The sequence below is a fragment of the Plecotus auritus genome (genome assembly GCF_963455305.1).
Source record: "Plecotus auritus genome assembly, chromosome: 3".
Taxonomy (NCBI): Eukaryota; Metazoa; Chordata; class Mammalia; order Chiroptera; family Vespertilionidae; genus Plecotus; species Plecotus auritus.
Genome location: NC_137772.1, coordinates 22,459,506 through 22,484,751, shown reverse-complemented (window position 1 = coordinate 22,484,751; position 25,246 = coordinate 22,459,506). Strand labels below are relative to the sequence as shown.

Sequence of the window (25,246 nt, the reverse complement as noted above, 5' to 3'; positions counted from 1 at the left end):
TCCACCAACCAAAGTCTAAGGGGTCAGGACACAGAGTCAGTCACTGTTAGGTATTGGTAACTCATACATTTAGGTCAACATCTAGAAGAGAAAAGGCCGGCTTTCCCCCCATCACAGTATATTGAAAACAACTCGGAGCTGACTTTGCAAGGAGGCTTCTCAGTAGTAAATGAAATGGCTGAAGCTTGTGCTTCTTCCAGCAAGAAAAAGAGAACCATGCCTCCTCACCGTCCCTCAGTGTGCAGTCACTGAGGCGCTTTTGTAAACCTTTCCTGCTTTTTAAAAAGCCTGCTCCATTAAAACAAAAAAAAAAACTTTCAGGAAATGCAATGCAAATAGTCACTAAACAGGATCATAAAACGGAAAGCCTCAACCTACTTTTAAAAACAATTCCTTATTGCAGACAGCACGGCTGCTTTTAACAAGCCGTTATCTTTTATAAAAATGAGATTATGTTGGTTCTTTTGTGACCGTCCTCAATCCTTCCCACCCCTTTCTGTCTCGCGGCCACTGGAGTATGTTCAGGATGGCCAGCAGAACAGAGGGGAGGTCGCCACATCAGCTCCATCTCTCACCAGACCAGTGTTAGGAACATCATTTAATGCAATGACATATTCTAAGCCTAATGGATGCTACCCGGGGAAGGGGAAAGGGAAAGGGAAAGGGGAAGGGAAAGGGAAAGAAGAGCGGGAAGTCGAAGCTTCCTGATTGTTTCAAAGGTAAAGCCACAATACTCAAGCTCTGTGCAAAATGCCTCTGATCAGCTTCAAAACAAGTCCGCGGTATTTGTCTCTAAGTTCATGCTCCCTGTCCTAGCTCAAGGTGGAGCCGAAATCAGTTATACAATGTCCCTCTGCTGGAGTCCAGAGGATCCAGGAAAACGGGGTCTACGTTTTTAAGTCGGGAAAGGCAGCCGATTCCCTGCTGCTCCGTGGGGCCCCGCGCTCGCGAGCTCCCGAGCTGGGGTAGGCACACGGTAGGGAGGACGCGCCAGAGAGCGGCCTCGGGCCAACCGCTTCTCCGCGCCCTGCACTGAGGGCGCAGTTACACGCGGGTGGTGCGCTCAGCTCTCCCAGCTCCCGCACCCACGCAGCCTCCTCAAACGAAAGCCCCGTGCTACCTAAGACCAGGGCTAGTGTCGCCCGAGGGTGTAAAGCTCAGCGGACTTCAGCCCTGGTGCTACTCCCGGAAGGGAAAAGGTGCCGTCTCCAAGCCCACCCCACTGAGACTCCCGTCACCAGACCCCTCTTCCCAGGAACTCTTGGACACCACGATGGGCGCCCACCCAGGAGCGATCTCGCTTTGGAAGGAAGTGGAGAAAACGGGGGACAGCGAGATTGGAGGCAAAGAGGTGGGTACTCCAGTCTGCAGCAATTGGGGAGGGCTTGGGAAATGGAGCGAGCCAGGAGAGTAAAGGGTAAGGGACCCGTGACAGCAACCTGTAGGATTACTCCTGGTCGCAAACTTGGGGTGGGAAGCGGTGGTCCTCTCTGAGGTCCTCCGCCCGATTCCCACCCAGATGGGCTCGGTGCGCCGAGAGGCGCAGGGCTCAACTTGGGAAGCCAGCTCTGTAGGTGTGGGTCCCACTCGGTCTTGCCGGCGCCCTCTCGCCTCGCCCCCAGCCCCACAGCCCGCTCTGCCCAGCGCTTACCTCGGGCAGCCGCAGCCCCCGCCGCCCAGAAGCAGAGCCCCAGCCACGGGAGCCACCGGCGCGCTCCTCCCGCGCCTTCTCCTGCGGCGGCCGCTCTCCCCATGATCTTCGCCCGGTTCCCGAGAACGGTTCCTCTTCCACGCCCGGGAGCCCGGAGTCGCACGGCGAGCCCGGGGCTGAGCGAGCAGGTCCCGGGGGTCTTTAGCCAGTGACTGCTCCACGGCCGCTCCCTACAGCAGCCGGGCAGGGCGCGCCGAGACGCCTCTGGCTGCACACCCAGAGCAAGAGCGCGCCCCCATGGCCTCCCACGGCGGGGCGACCGCTGCCGCCGCGGCCGCTGCCGGAGTCGCTGGCCGTGCCCGCCGCTGCCGCGTCGGGAACTACCGAGTGCAGAAACGAGTCCGCATCGCTAATGAGACCCCCGCGGCCTCCCGGTCTCCGCCCCTCCGAGCGGCAGCCAATGAGCCGGGCCGGGGCGGGGCGGCGGGAGGGGCGGTGGCCGGCGGCCGCGCTGGGCGGGAGGCGCAGGTGAGCCCTGCGGCGACCGCGCGCCCCCCCAGGTTTCTCCTCGCTCCGCAAATTAAACCCGCTCCCGAATCGTGTCCAGACTCGGGTTCGCGGAGACCCGCACAAGCCTCAGGACGTGAGCAAAGCTGGCGGGCCTCTCGGAGGCGATCCCAGCGCCGAAAGATGTGGCCGCCTCGGCAGCCGAACTCACAATCTGCTGCTTCCCCGGAAACTCTGTTTTGTTCAACTTTGAGCCTTTCACAGTCGTGCCTCTCCTTCCAATTTTTTAAAAGCAGATCAGCTATCACTCCTGAAAAACTCAAAGGAAAAGAAAAAGACTTTAAATGCCAAGCTGGGAAAAATACACTAGAATAAAGCCATTGTTGCAATTATGCTAAATGCGTGCATATACCATGACACTCAGGAGAGGTTTGGGGAAATTACAATCATGGGTGCTTTAAAGGGTATGTGATCCATATTCATTTTTACCACACCCCCAGTTCCCTTGTCTGTGATCCTAATCACTCCTGGATCCCCCAAATTTTCAGAAAGCTCCGTCCCTTCTGATGGCTCCTGTTGTGTTTGCTGAAATCTAGGCTCCGGGAATTGCCATTACCCTAGGTCTCAGGGAAAGGAAGTCTCGCTGGGCCCTTCCTAGAGGACAGACTTTTCTTAAAAGTGTGAGTTGTTTTTAATAGACTGTCAAATCTTTATTTAACTGCTTTTGAAAGTACTTCATGGTTGATTCTTATTCTCCCCTCTGCAGAAGAGTAATTTAAGAGTGATTGGGGTAGGACACACTTTTCAGAGCAAAGAACACACCTGAGGAGTTGACAATGAGTCCAAAGCTCCAAGGTCAGAGCACCAAATTCTCTCTCACAATATCCAGCCTCCAAAAGGGTATCATAACTCAGCTGGTCAGCGTATGTGTCCCCTTTTGCCTGGTGGACCCCAATAGGAAATGCAGTCTTAGTCTGAAAGAGGGACAGACAGCCTTCCCAACAGTTCCCCACTGCCCACACTCAGTATTGATACAAGTACTTTTTAAAAACCCACCTTTCTTGCAACGTGCTATTTGTTTCCAAAAACACCTTTCTCTGGAGAATAAACAGCTTAAAACAAGGTAATTGTTCTGGGTAAGGTAATTGCACTAACTCACTTTCTTCCAGAGAAAAAGAGGATGATAGGCAGGAAGATTGATACCCTGATCAACAGGCTTGCCCTTCCTCTCCTGAGCTCCACCAGACGTTTGAATATCAGGGGAAAGAGCTACTGTTTTCTCTAGTCTTCTTGCAGCTCAATGAAAGGTTTGGGACCTGGTCAAGAAAACCAAGCTCTGGCTAGAGAGCAACCAAAGGACTTGTATGCATGCATATTAGTATAACCTATGGACACAGACACTGGGGCGGTGGGGGCTTGCCCGGGTGGGAATGGCTGGGGGAGGAGGGGCAATGGGAGAAAAAGGAGACATATGTAAAACTTTAGACAATAAAAAAAGAAAAGAAAAGAAAACCAAGCTCTGGGGAAGGAATGCTTCAAAGCCAAGTGATGTGGGGTTGGCTAGGGACTTGCTGAAGATCTCTTTAGAATCTTGGTAAATGAGGGTTTTGTCCTTTTTTCTCTGAGAAGGTGAATTGAGAATTAATCTACCAAATATGCTTTACCTGTCTTCTGGAAAACAGTCATTCATCCTCTGACTTTCCTTATTCTTCAAGCTGTGTGGCAGTTCTATCACAAATGAGCATTTTCATACAAAAATGAAAAAAGGAAGTGTAACTGACCATGTTTCCAAGATAATATTTAAATATCACCGCTGTCCCCAGAGGGGAACAAAAGTAAAAACAGTTTTATTTTGAAAAACTATCAAGGAAAAGATGAGACAATAGTAGGTTAATAATGTAAGTAACATTGCAAAGACAGATGAGAGAGAAGGAAGGAAACCAACAACTTCGATTGCGTACTCTGCTCAAGGACTAGGTCTTTCATATAATTTTGTTTAGAGCAGAATCAAACTCTTCAAGATAGATAGGCACTCTGACCCCTGTTTGGCAGGTGAAGAAAGTCAGGCTGAGTATAGAAGTGATTTGCTCAGAGTCACATAACTAAGTTGCTGAACACCAAGAATGAGACACCAGCTTGAGAGCAATTCCAGGCCCAAGATCAAGACTGAGGTAGTGTCCATTCCATCAGGTTTTCCAGAGACATTCCACCTCATCCACCTCAGTTTGATTTAGCTAGTGGGCTGAAAGAAATTGAATCTTCAGAACTAACCCCATGTTATATGGTATGTATTGGATGTACATAATGTATCAATTACGTTCCACATATTTATTCACCCTGTATTAACCTTATCCTGGCTATTTTGAAACATGTATGAATTGTATTTCATTTCCGTTAGAGATATAGCCCCATCCATTGCTACTCAGGGTCATGTGTCTGGCCAAGGAGAAGAGCCTAGAATAGTAGAATCAGGATGTGATTCTAGTCCCAAAGGTCTAGTCCCTGACACTGCCAGGGGCTGGTTTTGTGGCCTCGGGCAAGTCAATATCTCCTATATTTCATTTTTAAAATGAGAGTGTTTTATTAGATGGCTTTTAATATCAATCATATTTAAGATCCATCATTTTCAACTCCAGTATGTTATGATTTTGAATACTCAATACAACAAAGTTGGAAATTAAGTCACCTGTTCTGGAATTGGGACAATTATGTCACAAATACATTGTGAGAAGTTATTTTGAATTAGAGCCAACCCATAAGTATTAGCTGTAACCGGGTAATCTTAATATAATGAATAGACTTAGTGAAGTATTTTTCTCAATTCTTTGTTATTTGAATTTACTATATTTATTTTCCAACATGTTATACATAAAGGTAAAGGGATAGAAAGTTTCTATTTCCATTGTTTTCTTTTTATTCAAATATAATTAACATATATTAATTTCAGAAGTGCAACATAATGATTTGATAGTTGTATATTGCAAAATGATCACCACAGTAAGTCTAGTTAACATCTATCACCACAAAGTTATAATTTTTTTTCATGTGATGACAACTTTTAAGATCTCTCTTAGCAATTTTCAAACATATTATACAATATTATTAACTGTAACCACCATGCTGTACATTACATCTCCAGAACTTATTTATTTTATAACTGGAAGTTTGTACCTTTTGACCCCCTTCACCCATTTCTCACACACACACAGCACACAATACACACACACACACACACACACCCTACCTCTGACAACCACCAGTATGTTCTCTGTATCTATGAAGTTGGTTCTTTTATTTTGCTTTGTTTTGTTTTGTTTTAGATTCCACATATACTAGTAAGTAAGATCATATAACATTCGTCTTTCTCTATCTAACTTAGTTCACTTAACATAATGCCCTCAAGGTCCAGCCATGTGGTCACAAATGGCAGGACTTCCTTCTTTTTCCATTGCTTGTTGATAATTTCTAGCCAAGCTAGTCTCCAAAAATAGAAAATGTTTAAGTCAAGTCAAACTTAGAGGAGGAGACATAGAGATCAGGCATAGAGTGATATGTCCTTCCAATTATAATAAACTAGAGGCCCGGTGCATGAAATTTGTGCATGGGGGAGGGGGGTACTCTCAGCCCAGCCTGTACCCTCTCCAATCTGGGACCTCTCGGGGGATGTCTGACTGCCGGTTTAGGCCCAATCCCGGAGATCGGGCCTAAACCGTCAGTCGGCCATCTCTCTCACAATCCTGGACTGCTGGCTCCTAACTGCACACCTGCCTGCCTGCTTGGTCGCCCCTAACTGCCCCCCCCACCGGCCTGATCGCCCCTCACTGCCTCTGCATGCCAGCCTGATCGTCCCTAACTGCCGCCCCCCCCCCCCCCGGCCTGGTCACCCCTTACTGCCCCCCGCCTTGCTGGCCTGGTAGCCCCACGCAGCCTGCTTGTTCAGTCATTTGGTCATCCCTCACTAACCCCCCTGCTGGCCTGGTCATAGACAGCCATCTTGTGAGGGCCTGATGGTCAATTTGCGTATTACCTCTTTATTATATAGGATTATTTGTAAGTAGTTTACTATAATTCCTGAGGAAAAGCTCTATATATGACTGACAAAAATTATTTTACATGATTGATCCTACCTGTTTGGTATAAGTGGTAAAACTCCAAGAGAAGTTAAAGAAGGTAGAAATATTTTACATGAGTAAAGGGGAAGGATTTGTTGTTCTAGGACAGTGGTCGGCAAACTGCGGCTCACGAGCCACATGCAGCTCTTTGGCCCCTTGAGTGTGGCTCTTCCACAAAATACCACATGCATGTACAGTGCGATTGAAACTTCGTGGCCCATGCACAGAAGTCGGTATTCGGCTCTCAAAAGAAATTTCAATCGTACTGTTGATATTTGGCTCTGTTGACTAATGAGTTTGCCGACCACTGTTCTAGGAGAAGGGGAAGAAAGAGAGGACCCAAAGAGCTGGTGGAAGCCATGCCTGCCAAGATGTGGCCTTTCTCTTTAGAGTTCAGCCCACATTAAGATTATGGAGGCAAGTGAACTCTTTATGAAAAATAGTGAAGAAATTGCAGTTCCCACCTAGATTACTAGAAACACTCAGAGAGAGAGAGAGAAAAACACCTTACTCATGGAAGCTTTCAGAAAGTATGGAAACATTCTTAGACCAACCTAAACAATTCAACTGGATTCCTTTATGAGAAGGAGGTGCCTCATTTAAAATCTGAATGAAAGCAAGGTGTCAGAAGTCACTGTGATCAAGACTCTTGGGAATAGAACACAACTGTCCCTTTAAAAAAAAAAAAGAGGAGATGGGCTTATGAACATTGATTAAAGACTTAAAGGAGAAGAGCTGAGAAGGTTCCACAATACATTTGTACACCACTTTTAGTTAGCCTTCTGGACTGAACAGGTAGTGTTGGTTGTAACCACTGTAACCATCTTTCTATCTTTCTTAGGGCCTTTTAAAGCTGCACACAGATCCTTCCCTAGACATGGGTCAGAGAGGCAGTCTTCCCACATATGGGATGCAAACATTGTAGAGTTCTTCCTTCCTGAACCTGATAACTACTGAAGACCCAGATGACCATTTCTAGCTCCGCCACTGTCTCTGTTAATCATACAATTATGATAATAAATAGGGAAGGCCAAAATCAACTGGATGAAAGGGCAACAGCTGGCAACTTCAATTGATGAACTTGGCAATACAATTAAATGAGATATTCTACAAGCAATATTGCCATTGGGAATATGCTCCATGCCAGTCATTCCCCCAGGAAGATCTTGTTCAATCAGAGCAGCGCATTTTAAAAATGCATGCGACTTACAGAGAGCATGCCAAATTTTATTCACCACTGTGTGCTCACAGCCCTGCTCATGATTCATGAACCTGGTGGAAGCAGGGGAAAGTGATGTTAACAGCCAGGGAGCTGTGAGTGCTTCCCATGTGATGTGCTATCTGTGTACAATAATCCCGGTTAACAACCTCGCCTGTAAAGGCAATATGGGATCGTTTGTTAAGTAAACTCTATCTCACACAGAATTAGAGAAGTCTATTTTAGACATTGTGCTATGAAGCAGCAATAAAGTACGAAAATCCAATACATTTGTTTAAAAAGGGCAGCAGGGCACCAAGATAAGACTCTAACTAAACAAGTTTTTCCTGACTCTGCAAGCATGCCCTTCCCATGTTGCACCCTGGGAATTCGTCCTGGAACCAGGCGTCTTGGAGTCTCAGCTGCAGATGCTGACACAGACAAGTGAAAGAATTTAAAAATAATAACAAGAAACACAATTCTTTGGCAGTAAATTAATGTGTTAGTGCTTTAAAAAATAATAAGCTGCGATTTGAAAAGAAGAGATGTGTTAACTCCTAGAAGATGTGGTATCTGATGACAGCATAACATGCAAGGCCTGGGTTACCTGACCTTGGCATTCAGCATCAGAAACATGACCATTTATGCATTCCAGCACTCTGCGGTCATTGTGGTAGCTCAGGGATAGCTTGGAATCTTTCCATAGTGGGAGAAAATACCATGACTCTTACTGTCGAATGGAACATGCTGCCAAACCTGTGTGGGGTGTGTATTTTTGGCAAATGTTTGCTACCCTTTTTTGTCTCTATTTATTCCTTCCATAACCCTCCTTAGGACATCATTTGTATATTCATTCGTTACTCTCTACATACTCTGGTAGACACTATGCCTGCTGGAGGAGACAAGGGAGGAGATGCCCAAAGATAATTAAAGTAAATTTGTAATTTCAAGTCATATGAACGCTGTGTAGCCTTTACTAGAACACACGTGTAAACCACACAGCCATCTCCAAATAGAAGGTGGAAGGCATGAGGGGCTCTGGTCAGGAATAGAATTAAGAGTCAGAAATGTGACAGTGGAACAAACTTCTATCCAACCTCCCCATTACTCCTCCTTCCTCTCACAGGATCCAGGGGTGTTTGGGTTTTTAGATCAGGCCAACTACCCAGAGTGAATGGTTGGGGGACAGTAGAGTTGGATGCAGAGTTTTTAGTATATGGACATGAATAAGGCCATCAGATGTCCTTGTACAGTAAAGCTGCCTGTTTTACTCCGGAACAAGGGCTAAGAAATAGAAGGATGCGGTCAGGAGAATATCTGTATGTCCAAGTTGGAGACTAGAAGGGAACATATTGCCATGAACCAAAAGGAGGCGGTATCTGGCCTCTGGAACAAAATGTGACAAACACAAGGGTAGCATACACATTTGGGGAGTGGCTTATACAATCAGATGAGTTTATCTAAGAACATTTAACCATAACAAGCTACTTGTATGAATGCCAAGTAGAAGTCACTAAGGAAAGAAAGGAACAGGTTCTCTGAAAAGTAAAACAAAAGAAATGAGCAATACAAGTTCTTTCTTTTTATTTTTTGTTTTTGCGATAAATCCCTGTCACTAGGAGGAGAAAAACAATCCTTTATTCATTTAAGTGGGACTTCATTAAGTGTTAAATGATTTCCATTGGTGTGCAAAGAGAAAATGCTAGCTTAACAAACAGAATTGTTTCCAATTTTCAAATAAAGCTTTGATATTTTTATTTTCCTGGCCCAAATCCTACCATACCTGAATCCTTTCTTCCATATGTGTAGCAAAAAAAGAAAAAAAAACTACGAATTTATAATTTATTATATCTTAAGCTCAGGCAGTGGATTTAAAAGCATTCATTAGTAAAGGGCTGTCATGCATTTTGAAGGGAAAAAGATCTGCTTTACACATTAAGTAGTATTTTACTGAAAATAAAATTTAAGAGAGTACCATTTGCAATTTAATTTAAACACATATTCTACTCATCTTGTCAGGTATAAGGATGACTTCATCCCAATTCAAGTACTAACTTCCCTTGAGACAGACATTATAGTTCTAGAATAGATTTTGGAGATTACTAGAAGGCCAAGATCATTATCAGTACTTTGGTAACAAATAATTCAAACAAAATAAAGCTAGAACTCCTTTGATTCTCCTGCAATCAAACTACTGAGAACATGACAATATACTTATCTGCTGAGAAGAGAAAGCAAATTATACACAAACACACACATATGTATATGTATACATGTATATGAATGGTTTGTGTATATATGAATAAAGGACATACATGTGTGTGTGTGTGTGTGTGTGTGTGTGTGTGTATGAATGAACTGGCACATCCACCCAGAGTGTGTGTGTGTGTGTGTGTGTGTGTGTGTGTGTGCGCGCGCGCGTGTGCGCATGTGTGTATGAAACAATAAAATTGAAATATTTCAAGGTATTCTTTAACACTCTGAAGAAAAAGAGATGTCTTCTGTTCAAGATGGTATAGTAATTGTACACCTTAATCCTTTTCAACTCTGAATGAAAGGCAGCATATCAGAAAGAAAAGTGAAGTCACATAGTCTGGTTCAAAACCAAGATAAATATTTGTATGGATCATCAACAGAACAGAATTGCTGAGTGGTAAGTGAGGCTAACTCCAGGGAATTTCTGGGCTCTGGCTCTTGAAAGCAGGCAGTGGTAGATGGAAGTCTGAATGATGCAGTGTAATAAATGGTTCCATGCTAGACGGGACATCAGAGCCAACTGCATAGCTTAAGGAAGAGACTGGGATGAAATTATCTAACTCAAGAGGAGTGCCTCAAAAAATGCATCTCACTAAGACTGGTGTTAGGGAAGTAAGAATTCCAAAGGCACAGCCTTTTCACTGGGAAAAGTCAAAATAATCTATTGAAAATTCTAGATCTAAAGAATACAGAAATTAAAATTAGACAATTATTGGATGGGTGACATTATAATAGATGCAGATGAAGAGTTAATTGATTATATGAAGAAGATATCAGAAGGAAATATCTAGAATGTAATATTGAGAAACAAAGAAAAAAATAAATGGAGAAAAGAGCAAAAGACATATTTTGAAAAGGTCTAATTTGGGATTTCAGTATCAGAGGAAAAGAAAGGAGAAAGAGCAGGTGCAATATTTGAAGAGATAACATCTGAATATTTTATAATCAATGGAATTCATTAAGACAAAGATTCAAAAAACTGCTAAAAATATGAAGCAGCCATCAAAAGAAAGCCACACCAAGACATTTCAAGTAAAACTGTTGGGGGAAAAATAACATTTTTTTTTTAATGGAAGCAGTAAAAACAAAGGAATGGCAGAGTAGCAAGAATAATAATTGCTTACAAAATGATAGAAGTAGTAAGGCAGTGGAAGAGTATAATCAAAAGATTGAAAGAAATGCTAACGTAAATTCTGTATTCAGTGAAAATACCCTTCAAAATGAAGGTAAATAAGTACACATTTATATACAAATAAAACATGAAGGAATTTATCATCAGCAGATACACATTAATAGTAGTACAGGGAGTTATTCAGGCAGAAGGAAAATGATACCATGTGAAAGCAAAAATATGAAAATAGAGAAGAAAGGCGATACAAAATGACGTTTTTGTAAAACAAAAATTCATTATATCCAACAATAAAATCATAATGTGTTTAAAATATATGTACATATATAAATTTTAGTAGTGGGCATAACTAATACATAGTGTTAAAAGTGAGGGATAAAGGAAGGCATAATAAAATATTAGGGCAATAAGAGAATATTTTGGCTGCTGGTATTGTCCTATTTCTTTTTTATTAATATACTAGAGCCCGATGCACAAAATTCATGTAAGAGTAGGCCTTCCTTCCCTTGGCTGCCAGCATCAGCTTCCCTCCAGCACCTGGGACCCGGGCTTCCCTCCGGCCTCTGGCAGGCACCCAGAATCCGTGCTTCCCTCTCATCCACAGCTTCATCGGGAAGGCTGTCTGGTCTAATTAGCATATTACGCTTTTATTATTATAGATTTTTATTGATTTCAGAGAGGAGAGAAAGATGGAAACATCTATGATGAGAGAGAATCATTGATCAACTTTCTCCTGTACACCCCACACTGGGGATCAAGCCCATAGCTCAGGCATGTGCCTTTGACCAGAATCAAACCTGGGACCCTTTAGTCCACAGGCTGATGCTTTATCCACTGAGCCAAACCAGCTAAGACTGTCCTATTTCTAGATGCAGATGATGCTTCTTGACAGTAATACGAAATCATTACATTAGCCCTAGCCAGTTTTGCTCAGTGGATAGAGCGTCGGCCTGCAGACTGAATGGTCCCAGGTTCAATTCCAGCCAAGGGCACATGTCTGGGTTGCGGGCTTGATCCCCAGTGGGGGGTGTGCAGGAGGCAGCCAATCAGTGATTCTCTCTCATAATTGATGTTTCTATCTCCCTATCCCTCTCCCTTCCTATCTAAAATCAATAAAAATATATTTTAAAAAATCATTACATTATACATTTCTGATATGTTCATTTTCTATATATATATGTTACACTTCAACAAAACTATTTAAGAAAAATTATGTCAAAATATCATAACTGCATAGCATCAAAAACAAACAGCAAAATGGGGAATATTTTTGCAATTTATATGGCAAAAATTAGTTACTATTTTTAAAAATAATATGCTTTTATATATCGATAAGTAAAAGTAATTTAATAATATTATTTTCAAATAAAAAGCAATTATCCAGAAAAGGAAATCCAATAAACACATGAAGAAGTGATCAATCTCATTAGCAATCTGAGAAATGCCAATGAAATCTATGATGTAATACTATCTTTCCCCATAATATTACCTATATATCTTATCTATATATATATATAAAAGCCTAAGTGACCGTCCAACCATCCGACCGTCTGACTGGTAGCTATGATGCACACTGACCACCAGAGGGCAGGTGCTCAACACAGGAGCTGCTGAGCTGTGGTGACTTGGCAGCTGCAGTTCTAGGGTGACGCACCTGGAGCCAGAGAGGAAGGAGTTCCATTCCGGGGTGCGTCACCCGTGAACTGCCATCTCACAATCCCTGACTCCTTGGGGGATTGAGCCGGTTTTGGCCTGATTCCCACAGGCCAGGCTGAGGGACCTCATTGGTGCACGAATCTGTGCACCGGGCCTCTAGTAATATTATAAGATGTAATACTGAAATGGTTATAATATGAACAAGAAATGTTCACTCGTATTTTACTCATGGAAGATAGAATTACTAATACCCTTTGGGAAATTACTCAAAAAATATGTTATAATCACAATTTGATAAAATTATCTTGTAAACTTAAAAATACTTGTATATAATTTATATATACAATGATGTTTATTTTTGTAGGGGCAAATAAAAACAAAACAAAAATAAAATCTGTATAAATCTTATGTGAATATTCATCTAATAGAGGAAAAATTGAATAAATTGCAGTCCAGCCACATTATGAAATATTATGAGCTACCAAAAAATATGTGATAAATCTATGCATATCTAATACATTCAATATCATTATTTTAGGAAAGTAAGTCATGAGCAGGAAAAATCTCATTTCAATAAAACCAGCAAACCACCTAAACAACAACAAAAAAAGTAAATATATAATGTGTTTGTATATTTTTATAAACAGAAAAATGTGGAAATAAAGTGTGAAAAGTTTGAGAGTGGGAAGAGATTACTATCTTTATTTTATGTATCTTTATATTATTCCACTAGATAAAATGAGCATTACTTATTTTTAAATTCAAAATTCAACAAAGAAAATGTAAGAAAAAATTATTTTCTAATTATAAAGCTAGCATAATTCAGACATTTTAATGTACAATATGTACTAGAAACAGAAAAGCACACTTCAAATAATTTTGATATGCATATATAATTACAAAGCTCTAAATTAAAATGAATGTATATGTGTGTATATAATACATATAAAATATATATTACAAATACTAGTATATAAAATACATATACATTTGTATTTGTATGCATGTGTGTGTGTGTGTGTGTATGTGTAAATATGACCAAGTTGGGATTTTGGGTAGGGGTAAGAGGTTCAGTCCTAGAACTTTGTTGGAAAAGGCTGCACATTTCTTTTCCTGTGTGCCATCTTTTGACCCCCGCATAGCCGCATAAGAGTGGCCGTGGGCCTGGAATATTTCCTTTCAGAGAGACAGGAAGGCCTCCAGCCTGTGCTAGGCATAGTGCCCTGTTTGGGAGTGTCTTTCCCTGTTCTGGCCTTGCTGTGTGCTTCTTTTTCTGCTTAAAGGTGTGCTTCATATGGCTGTCAAGTATGCCTCCAGCTTTCTGTCTGTCAGACTCCACAGGGGAGGGGTCAGAACACTGCTTGCAAGAGGAGAAGCCTATGCATGAGTTTTCAGAGGAGTCCTGCTGGCAGTGGGGGTCCTACACCTACTATTGCTCTCTCTTCTGTTTGGGAGTAAGTTTTGTTTCATCTAATATCTGTGTGATTTGTGTCTTTCCTGAAACCTCAAATGGAGTGAGCTGACCACTGGGGCCAGCAGCTCCTGGTGGAGTGGGACTTCTCCCCTGGCAGTGATAATAGCTGCCCCTTATTCAACCAGAATAATTTAGTCCTTGAATACTTGAAACCTGGCAGTCATCTCAATAGGTGCTAAAAAGGTATTTGTTACATTTGTTACATTTTTCATATGTATATTGACTAACAATGATTAAACTATCCTATCTAGTAAAAGAGTAATATGCAAATTAACCATCACTCTGCTACACCCACAAGCCACGTCCACCAGTCAATCTGGAGTGAGTATGCAAATTAACCCCAACCAAGATGGTTGCGGCCACAGAGCGAGCAGGAGGCTTGGCTTTCCCCAGCAGTGGAGGAAGCCCAACTTTCCACACACCCTGGCGGGCCCAGGCCTCCACTCAAGGCTACAAAGTTTCAATTATAGAAGATAAATAAATCCCAACAAAAATGGTGGCAGCCACAGAGCTGGAGAGAGCAGGAGGCTTGAGTTGCCCCCCGGCAATGGAGGAAGCCAAGCTTTCCGCACACCCTGGCCTGCCTTGGCCTCCTCTGCTCAAGGTTACAAAGTTTCAATTATAGAAGATAAATAAATCCCAACAAAAATGGCTGTGGCCACAGAGCAAGCAGGAGGCTTGGCTCCGCTCAAGGCTACAAAGTTTCAGTTATAGAAGATAAATAAATCCCAGATACCAGGGCCTCCGCTTGGGTCGCCAGAGGGCGTGGCCGGCCTGCAAACCATCATAGGCCCCTCGCCCAGGCTACCCCTTGCCCCAAGGGAACCCCCATCCTGATCTGGGACACCCTTCAGGGCAAACCAGCTGGCCCCCACCCATGCACCAGGCCTCTATCCTATCTAATAAAAGAGTAATATGCAGATTGACCATCACTCCAACACACAAGATGGCTGCCCCCATGTGGTCAAAGATCCTGCCCCCATGTGGACACAAGATGGCCACCACAAGATGGCCAGCAGGGGAGGGCAGTTGGGGGTGATCAAGCCTGCAGGGGAGGGCAGTTGGGGGCAAACAGGCTGGCAGGGGAGCAGTTAGGCATCAATCAGGCTGGCAGAGGAGTTGTTTGGAGATGATCAGGCTGGCAGGAAGAAGCAGTTAGGGGCAATCAGGAAGGCAGGCAGGTGAGCAGTTGGGAGCCAGCAGTCCTGGATTGTGAGGAGTCCACTTAGGGCAGTCGGACATCCCTCGAGGGGTCCCAGATTGAAGAGGGTGCAGGCTGGGCTGAGGGACACCTCCCACCCCCGTGCACGAATTTCGTGCACCAGGCCTCTAGTAATGAGTATAAAAATCTTATGATTGACTATTCCAAACCCAGATCCAAAGATATAAAGCAAAATACATGTCATTCTTATTAAAACCGTTAATGAACTAGAAGGCTATCACTCTGTTAGCCTAAAAATAAAGGGTCAAAGTGAGAGGCAACAAGCATGTGAGATCCAAAAGAATAGGTATTTGAGAAATACTGACTCTGGGAGAAACCCAAATGGTGTTGCAATTAGGGGGTGAAGGCAAGGAGTTTTTATGAGAAAGAGAAGGGGAATGTATTGAAGAAAGGAATTTTTATTGATGTTAAAAAGTCAAGGAAGGAATGTCTATAGGTACAAATAAACCAAAATTATTTGTTATCTATATATGGTGATGCAAATTCTTAAAGAATGTCTTTAATTTTCAGCTTGGTAGTCAGGATGTCTGTCATCCTGTTAGCTTTGCAAATGCTTGTTTGGAATACAGTCTTGGTTTGATCCAGTCCAAAGGTTACTTTGCTCAATGTAAGCATTCCAAAGTTTTGATGGGTAAGAATTTTAAATGAGTCCTTCCTGAATACAGGCTTGAGGGTGAAAAATATATTACCTATGTAGTTACAGAAAAGCAAAACCATGAAATTAACTTGTGCAAGATGGGTAGTGTCCCAGGGTATGTAGCAAAAGAGAAAAAATATCCTCTTGGGAGAGCAAACTCTTGAAAACTGGGATTTTTTTGTCCCAGACAAATATGAGCATAAAATTTACATGACAAATACTAGGAAAAGAGCCTACATAAGAGTGCATAACCAGAATCAGTGAGCTAAAGCATCACATTACTGAGAAATTCAGATATTACAATTTTGTTTATAAGATTTAAATAAGCCTTTTTATAATATTTAATGAAATAAAATGCTTGAAGACAAGGCAAGAGGCAAGATGTCATACAAAAAGACTAAACAGATATGAAAAAGGGATGAATAGATTATTTCCCTCAGGAAGTTTACAGGGTATTCGATTTCAAGGAGTGTGTCATATTTTCCTCTGTATAAATATGATCCTGCACACAATTAGTAGAAAGGAATTATTCAGTAAGTGTTTGTGGTTGATATAAACTGTCCAAAATGCCACTGAAGACAGAGGCATGCAGGGCAAAATTTATGAAAATAGAATTAAAAAACAAAATAACACAACCCATAGAGATATTGTTATATCTATCTTACTTCGGCGGGCTGTACAATACATACAATAACTATTTCAGAGTTTTCAAAAATTGATAAAGACACACTGTGACTATGAAAACATTGTCAACAAGTCCTATCCACAAAATACAAATTCAAAAGTTGATAAAAAAAAAAAGAGCCATTTTAATGGGGGAATGTGAGACAAATCAGAAAGACAAAATGAAAAGACCTAGAGCTAAGAGCAGTGGGGGTCTATGGCCCACCCTTCCCTCCCAGCCTGATCAATGAGAACTATAGCTTTCACAGCATAGACCTGGCCAAAAATCCCAGCAGTTTTGCTGCCAGAGTGGGAAACTCAGTTTTGGGCAGGGGGTCATTGTGTAGCTTTGACTGTTTTAAATGGCAAACCCAGTAGGAAATGGCAGAAACAGCTGGGACTGTGCTACCCGAAGACTGAAGTCCCAGTTGGGGGGAACATACAGTTAGGCAGAAATTAACGCGAGATTTTGGAAAGATGAAGGCCCTAGAAGTGCTGAGGTGAATTCTCTGTAAATACCATGGTGATTGGGAAACTACATACATGAGCAAAAGACCTGAAAGAATCCAGCCAAGAGTAAAAGGCAAGGGAGATGGAGGAACTGGCTCAACATTGAATGTGCTCCCCAAACCACAATGAGATCTAACTGCATAGGATAGCAGCCTTATGGGCTTCAGGTGTTTGAATCTAAGTTCTTAAATCATTGGCTGACCACGAAGCTATGCAGACACAAGGGCAAACCCTAGGGAACCAGATTAAAAAAATAAAATGGAAATATTAAAATTTAAGCAGAAATATCACTCACATTAAGTGGGAGGCAGATTCTAGAGCTTAAGACTAGGCAAGATATTAAAAGTAAAACAAATTAAAGAAAAAACAAAAACAAAAGAACAGAACCTGGGATGTTGCTACAATATGCTATTTCAGATGTCTATTTTTTAACAAAAATGTTGAGCCATGCAAAGAGACTTGAAAATGTTATCTATACTCAGGAAATAAGGCAGTCACTACAAACCAACTGAATGAGCCAAAAGGCTGGATTTAGCAGAGAAAGCTTTTAAAGCAGTTCATAAAGTTTTTCAAGGAAAAGGTAACTATGTTAAAAATATTAAATGAAAATAGGATAAACTGACTCACTACAGAGGCAAATGAATGCTAAAGATAAATAGAAAATAGAAAAAAAATTACAAAAAAATAGAGCTATAAGACATGCAAAAAATAAATAACACAAAGTCAAAATATAAGTACCCATCTATAATTTGTTTAAAGGCAAATGGATTAAAATCTACATGTTGTTTACAAGAGACTCATATCTAAGGACACACATAGGTTAAAAGTGCAAGAATGGATAAAGAAATTTCATATAAGTAGTAAACAAGAGAGAGTAGGGACTATACTAGTATCAGACAAAAAAGAATTTAAATAAAAAACTGTATTTCCCAATACTCCAAAAATTGAAGAGGAGGGAATATAACCTAACTCATTTTATGAGACTAGAATTTACCTTGTTACCAAAGCCAAAGACAGAAGAAAAGTACATTTTTTATTTGGATGTAGCCCCACGTTTTTTGAAAAAAGTCTTTATTTTCAATGAAAGATGACCAAATAGTTATCGGTGTCTCCTTTATTCTTATATTCACAGACAACCCAACCAGTCTGAGATCTCATGACTTCACTGCATGATTTTGCCCACAGTCTCTCTCTGGTCTCCTCTATCCTACAAACTATTTGGCAGGTAAATATTTTTAACTTTCAAGTACAATCGTACTTTCTGGTCTCAGCATATACAATGAATTCTTGCTTTTCATCTAGTGAAAATAATTTCAGTTGGTATTTTATAATATGTACAATGCTCTGCAATTCTCAAAGGTTAATAATAGGATATTATATCAAATAGTATAAGACCATTTATTAAACTCCAGCTCTCAAAACCTATGAATTTGAGTAGTAGATATATTCTCCTCTTTTAAACTGTCACTTTCAATAAATTTATTTTCTATGGGTTAATACATTAAGTAACATCTTTTTTAGTTTTAAAATATTTAATATAGCAAGTAGTGTGTACCTCACAAACCCTAAGAAGCAACTACATCTTTCCTGACAAAGCAAAGAGTTGTTTCTTGCTGTGATGTGGCAAATTATTTCAGTATTTAAAAAAATGTGGATATTTACATATACCATAACAAAAGTTCACTGGTAAATTCAACACTGCAAGAATCTTAAACTGTGAATGTCAATCCACATAAGCAAAATAAAGAATATGTCTGACATAATTTATATTTTGATTGAAACTTATTTTCAAAATGGTATTTTATTTCTCTTGATGTAAATAACATTATTCTAGTGCCAATTTTTTTTTAGTTTGGGGCTGTCCTATTGGGTACATTACCCCAGCCCTTGGACTTATGGTCATTCTATTGAACATAAAACAAGACCTTGATTCCATTGCCATAGAGTTATTCTTTATAAGTAAGTCATCTCTTTTTCTATGTGATCATGAGATGGCCTTGTTGTTTGTGCAAATGTGATAATGCTTATTTTAAAAATTATTATTATCATAAAAATTTATATTAGAGAAATTTCTGGATATTGACACAACTTTAAAACCAATGAATTGAGGATATGGAAACTAAAATCTGACTTAGCTTTATACAAACCATGTTATTTATAAGTATTTTCATTAACTGTTTACTAATTAGCACTTAATAAAAATAACAATTTTGCCATATTGGACAATAAGAAGTTTGCATTCAATTTCAAACATGACTACCAGGATGATCTGCACTTTATTCTTGTCACTGCTGAAGAATTAAAATCTTGTCTCATCGTGTTGGCTTCAAGAACTTGTTCTCAGGGGTTTGAGCTGAAATCATTTGACTGCATTGTAATCCCAAGCCCACGTAAAATGGATGAACAAAAATGCTCCCTTATTACACTGAATAATAGAAATTACTAAATACATAATCCTACCTGTTTCTGTGAGATTGTGGTGTGTAGTGAGTATGTTGGAGAGTTCTGATTAGTAAGCCCCGATCTGTAGACAGTGGCTGTTTTGAAGGCATAGAACTGAAGATGAGGAAGGACCTTCAGAGAAACTTGTAACACATTATCCTAACATCATAGGTTATCCTTCTTCAATCTAGGGTCTTTTCACTATGTAATCTGAGCTGGTCATTAGAATGATCATATCCACTGGATATTTTGGAAAATATAAAAATACACATTGTCAAATCCTTTGATTCACATATTTTCTTTTCTTTTTCTTTCTTTCTTTCTTTTTTTTTTTTTTTTTGCTGTTGTTTGAGTCATCAAAATATTCTGGTGTCATGACACTACCAAATAATGTGTGTATGAAATGATTTTGAAGATATTCCAAATGCCATCAGCCACAGGTAAACTATTTTCCTTCTAAATTTTTCTTTTAATGGCTGGTCTAAAATACATGTTCGTTCTTTGTGATAAAATCATAGGGTAGAATATTTTCTAACTTGTTAACAAAATGCTTAAGTAGGAGTGGAGATTCTTTTTATACAGTCTAAAGCACACTTATTACTCTCTATTAAAATATACCTACATCAATTAAATCCATCAACACTAAAACACAATTAGGTTTGTACCTAAGTGATATTTAATACAATTGTATTGTGCTTAATTATATGTCAAAAATAGACTACTTATGTGTTCTTGTTGTGTTGGGTCAATGTGTTTATTAACTCATAACTTAAAGCACATCTATTGTACAATCCTTAAGTATTCTGTCACAGTACTTAACTTGGCCACAGCCAGCATTGCTATTACTGCATTATAGAAAAATATGTTTGAAAAGTTAATCAATTAGTGTTGTTTTTTTAAACACAAGGCAGGCAGTGTTCCTGTCATCTAAGGGTTTTCATGATAACCATGACAAAAATAATGTGTACTCAGAAAAATAAATATAAACAAGGCAGACTTTCAAATACTGAAAAAAAATGTCAGAGCAAAGCCACTTGGTAAAAATGAATCAAATCAGTTGTATTGTGCATGAATATTGTTGTAGGAGGATTCTATTTGTTTAGAAGTGTGAACTGCAGATCATAAAACAGGGGGAAGGAAGGCTGGGTGGTGGTTGTGAAAATGACCTGCTCACTCTGAGTCTTCACTTACCAGGCTATGGACATGGGAAGCAGGTGATACTTTACTGACAACTGGGGAGAGGCTTTTAGAATTGAAATAGAGAAACACTCCTGGCATAGAGTACGTATAGTCAGAGGGAAAGCACAGACACAACATGGGAAATATTGTGCTAATCATAAATTTACTGTAAACTAATACAGTTGTTTTTATCTGTAGAACAAAGATGACATTCCTTGAGTATACAACATCTGTTTGGTGGCATTTTTTTTCTCCCTGAATATAGTTATTTAATTACCAGTATGTAATTAAATGATTCAAAGCATTCCAAGGTGCTCAGTTACAAAAATCTAATAAAAATGTAAGTCTACTAAAAATGTAAGTCTACTGATTGGCTATGAGAATCATATATATATATATATGCCTTATGTTTAACATGGCATTCTCATAGCCAATCATAGCCAATTGATATATAGATATATCAATTATATATATGTGCATATATATATATATATATATATATATATATGACATGTATTCTTATACACATGAGAGAAAGAGAGAGAGAGAGAAGAAGAAGAAGGAGGAGGAGGAGGAGGAGGGAGAGAGAAGAAAATTATATCTAGACTCTTATCTTCTCATATATTAGACATGAAGGAAGGGACAAGCTTTGCCTTATTCTAATACCTTGAGTTCAGACCTCACAGTAAATGAAGGTTATAAAAATGTCCACATTGATCCAAACCATTTTTTAGCACTGCCTTCCTGCCTTGGTTCCAATTGATATTTTGGATGTATTTCCCTCCACGATTTCATTATGATCCAAATAAGACATGAGAGCAAAGCTCTGACAAAATAATTCATCCGTGTGTATGACTCTCTGGTGAACAGTCACAATTGCTGGTGCAAAACTTGTCAAAATGACAAATGATTCATGGGCAATGGAGAGTTGAATGGTAGTATTGCTGCTAAAAAGATCTGCCTTTTGACTATTGTGAGGGTTTTCTCAGCCTGCGTTCTAGTGAGTGACTGGGCCCTTTTCAAATTCAGTTAACATTTCCTTGTTAAAGCTTTGGTTCAGGTTGTTCTCATAGAAAAAATGTTCCCACATGTCTGAGTGGTGTCATGTTGAAGAACCTCAAATACAGTGACAGCTATACTTGCTCCATTGTGTAAGGGAGGTAGATGGAATTCGACTGCCACGAACACTGGGCAACTCAACTTTTAAACACTAATCTCACACTTTTTTGTGCTTCCCAAACAACCAAATAAAAGGCAAAGAGTTAAACCAGACATAATTTGACACCCTAACACCCAAGAGGCATGGTTTCATTAGTAAAATCTTGAAGAATTGAGGAGTTAGTAACTTGAAGTTTATTTAATAAGCCAGATTAAGCATAAGATCAAGATCCTTATCTGAATAAATAATACTGTTAAAATAATTGATTATAAGAGTCAAAACCTTATGACGCAATAAGCATAGAAGCTGGGGTTAGGTGCTCCAAAGACGCATTATAAGATGAACAAGAACTTCTTGTAGCAATTATAGATCATCTCTGATGGTGGAGTTTGGCTTGATGAATCAACTGATTTTGCAGCTGAGTCAGACATGGTTAGTATCAGCAGAAAGGGAGAAAGACTGATTCTGTGAGTCACTACAACTAGCTGAAAGGGGAATCAACATAGTCCATCTCTTCAGAAAGTATTTCAAATGAATTTACAATACAGTTTAGAATAGGAGGATAAATGTGCACCTGCTGTGCTGCTAAAAATATCAGATCAAGTGCCTATTAAAAGAAAATCACATTCATGAGCATACAGGAGTCCCCCCATTTATCAGCAGCTTTGCTTCCTGCTGTTTCAGTTAACCTCGATCAACGATGGTCCAAAAATATTAAATGAAAACTTCTAAAAATAAAGAATTCATATTTTTAAATTGCAGGCCATTCTGGGATGCTTTATACAATCTTCACCTTCCTGCTTCCTCCCACCTGGGACATGACTCATACTTTATCCAGCATCTTCAGGCTCTGTACCTTACATGGTTGTGAGTGACTTCGCAGCTGTCTTGGTTATCAGATGATTGTCCTGGTCTCACAGTGCTTGTGTTCAAGTAACCCTTATTTTGCTTAATAATGGCCCCAAAGTGCAAGAGTGGTTATGCTGCCAAATCAGATATGCCAGAGAGAAGCCATAAAGTGCTTTCTTCAAGTGAAAGGTGAGTACAGTAAAGCATGATAATAAAAGTGTAATGTGCTAATTAGACTGGAGGACCTTCCGGACGAAGCCGGGGCTGCGAGGGCCAAGCCCCTTGCACGAATTTTGTGCATCGGGCCTCTAATATATATGTATTTATTTATTTTTTTAATTCTCACCTGAGGATATTTTTCCATTGATTTTAGAGAGAATGGAAGAGAGAGGTAAAGACAGAGAGAAACATCAATATGAGAGAAACATATTGATTGGTTACCTCCTGCAAGCACCCTAACCAGGGCCCAGATGGGGCAGGAGCCTGCTTGAGGTATATGCCCTTGACCAGAATCGAACCTGGGACCCTTTGGTCCACAGGCCAACACTCTATCCACTGAGCCAAACCGGTTAGGGCAAGAAGGTATTTTGATTGAGAGAGAAACAGTTATAGTTAACATAACTGTTATTTTAATATGTTATAATTTTTCTACATTATTAGTTATTGTTAATCTCTTACTGTTTCTAATTTATAAATTAAACTTTATCATGGTGTGTACATAAAGGAAAATACATAGTATATAGGGGGTTTGGTACTGTACATTGTTTCAGGCATCCAGTAGGGCCTTTGAAACCTTTCTACATGGATAGAAGGGACCACTGTATATCTTGCACCATCAAGAAGTCCCCACAAAGATTTTGCCTAGAAATTAAAAGACTGTTTTTCTAGTTGTTTTCAACAGTATAAACATCAGAGGTAATGCTCAAAATGGTCATGCTTCTTCTCTGATTTTTGTGACAATGTTTTCTTCTATAAAAGGTTAAATTTTTTTGTCTGAAACTCCTATATGACCAAAATCTCTTCATTTTTTTTTAAAAACAGCAACAGAAGCACTTTATGAGTGAGAGGAAGTGGAAACGGGAGGGAATGAAAATGGACTCTCGGCAGCTAAATAGCTGATGAAGAAATTTCTCTTTACAGAAGGATTAACACTAATGACTGAAAAAGCAATGATAGAATTGAAACATTACCTTTCTGTAACCTTTAATGAGTTACTGCATCTAAATAGCGACTTTCACTTTTGATTACTGTCATAATGAGAGGGAAGCCTGGAAATTATGTACCATCTATCAGAACATACCACTATGTATAAACTAGTCAGGAAAAACTCCAACTTGAATATGATAATTAGCAATGTACTTAAAATAAAGAACACGGTGCATGTTAGAATTGTGGAGATAAACTTCACAACACAGTCTGTGGTAGCTTCCATAGGAAAATATGACTAGATTCTATATAAGAAAAATGCAAAAAATAGATAGAGGATGAATCACAAATTAGAAGACACTTAATAGACATGTTAATCAGTCACAATGTATATACCTTATTTGGGTCCCAATTCCATAAACAAAGAGTACAAATAATCTAAGATTTGTGCAAAGTGAGTGATATATGGAATGTTTACTGTGTCTGTGGAGCACTCCGTCAGTCTTCCTCTGAGGTCAGAGGCACAATAGTTCCTGGGGCTGCCATAGTCTTCCAGAATCTCTCTGTCTGAGGATATTTTAGGCCCTGGGTACAGTCCAGAAGTCCCAGGGAATAACTCTCAACCTGTGATATGTGACCGAGTATAAATGCCCAGTTTCCTTGACATTCTGTGGGACAATTCTGACATGTGCCCCACCCATTGTCTCTGAGAGTATCCAGTGGGATTGAATCCCACTTTCACACAACAGTGGTACCTCTCCATCAGCACACGCTTACTTTGCAGTTTGCTTCCCTTGGGATCTATCCCACGATAGATGTGCAGCCAAATCATTGTGTTTGAAAGTCTCTTGATATATTTTCTATCTGACTGGCTATGCAAAAATTTGAATTACACTGTTTTTATTTATTTAATTTAACTTTTTAGTTCTAAAGTCATTTTACAAAATTTTTATTGATTTCAGAGAGCAAAGACATGGGAGAGAGAGACAAAAACATCAATGATAAGAGAGAATCATTGATCCGTTGCCTCCTGCACATCCCCCACTGGGGATGGAGCCTGCAACCCAGACATGTGCCTTGACCTGGGAATCAAACCATGACCTCCTGGTGCATAGGTTGACGCTCAATCACTGAGCCACACCAGACCCTAAGGTCATTTTTTAATTTTGCTTAATATTTATACTAGTAGCCCTGCGCACGAATCCGTGTAGCTTGCTGCCGCTTGCCTCAGCTGGCCACCCGCCCACTGCCACTGGTAGCTCTCTGCTGCTCCTAGTTTGCTGCCCTGCCCTCCTGGGGCTCTCCACCCACTACCCCCCCCCCTGTAGCTCCCCCCCTGCATCCCCCCTCATAGCTTGCTGCCCTGCCCCCTCCTGTAGCTCTCTGCCCCCTGCTTGTAGCTCTTGTAGCTCGCTGCCCCACCCTCCTGCTGATCCGTGATCTGGTTGTCACAGGG

The 25,246-nt window shown here is 40.3% G+C and overlaps 1 protein-coding gene and 1 long non-coding RNA gene across 10 annotated transcripts in view; one reads left to right on the top strand and one right to left on the bottom strand.

Moving 5' to 3' along the window:
* The window catches only part of UNC5D (unc-5 netrin receptor D), a 629,157-nt gene extending 627,104 nt beyond the window's left edge, over positions 1-2,053 (bottom strand). For all 9 annotated transcript variants that reach the window (XM_080659992.1, XM_080659990.1, XM_080659987.1 and 6 more), the window contains exon 1: positions 1,652-2,053. In XM_080659992.1, the coding sequence (XP_080516118.1) occupies positions 1,652-1,754 (103 nt within the window). In that variant the 5' untranslated portion in view covers positions 1,755-2,053. The remainder of the gene's footprint in view (positions 1-1,651) is intronic.
* Positions 958-24,029, top strand: LOC308243970. Its single transcript, XR_013960120.1, has 5 exons — positions 958-1,351; positions 18,148-18,240; positions 19,811-19,897; positions 22,558-22,833; positions 23,686-24,029. It is a non-coding gene; the product is annotated as an uncharacterized lncRNA (long non-coding RNA).
* Positions 24,030-25,246: the final 1,217 nt, after the last annotated feature.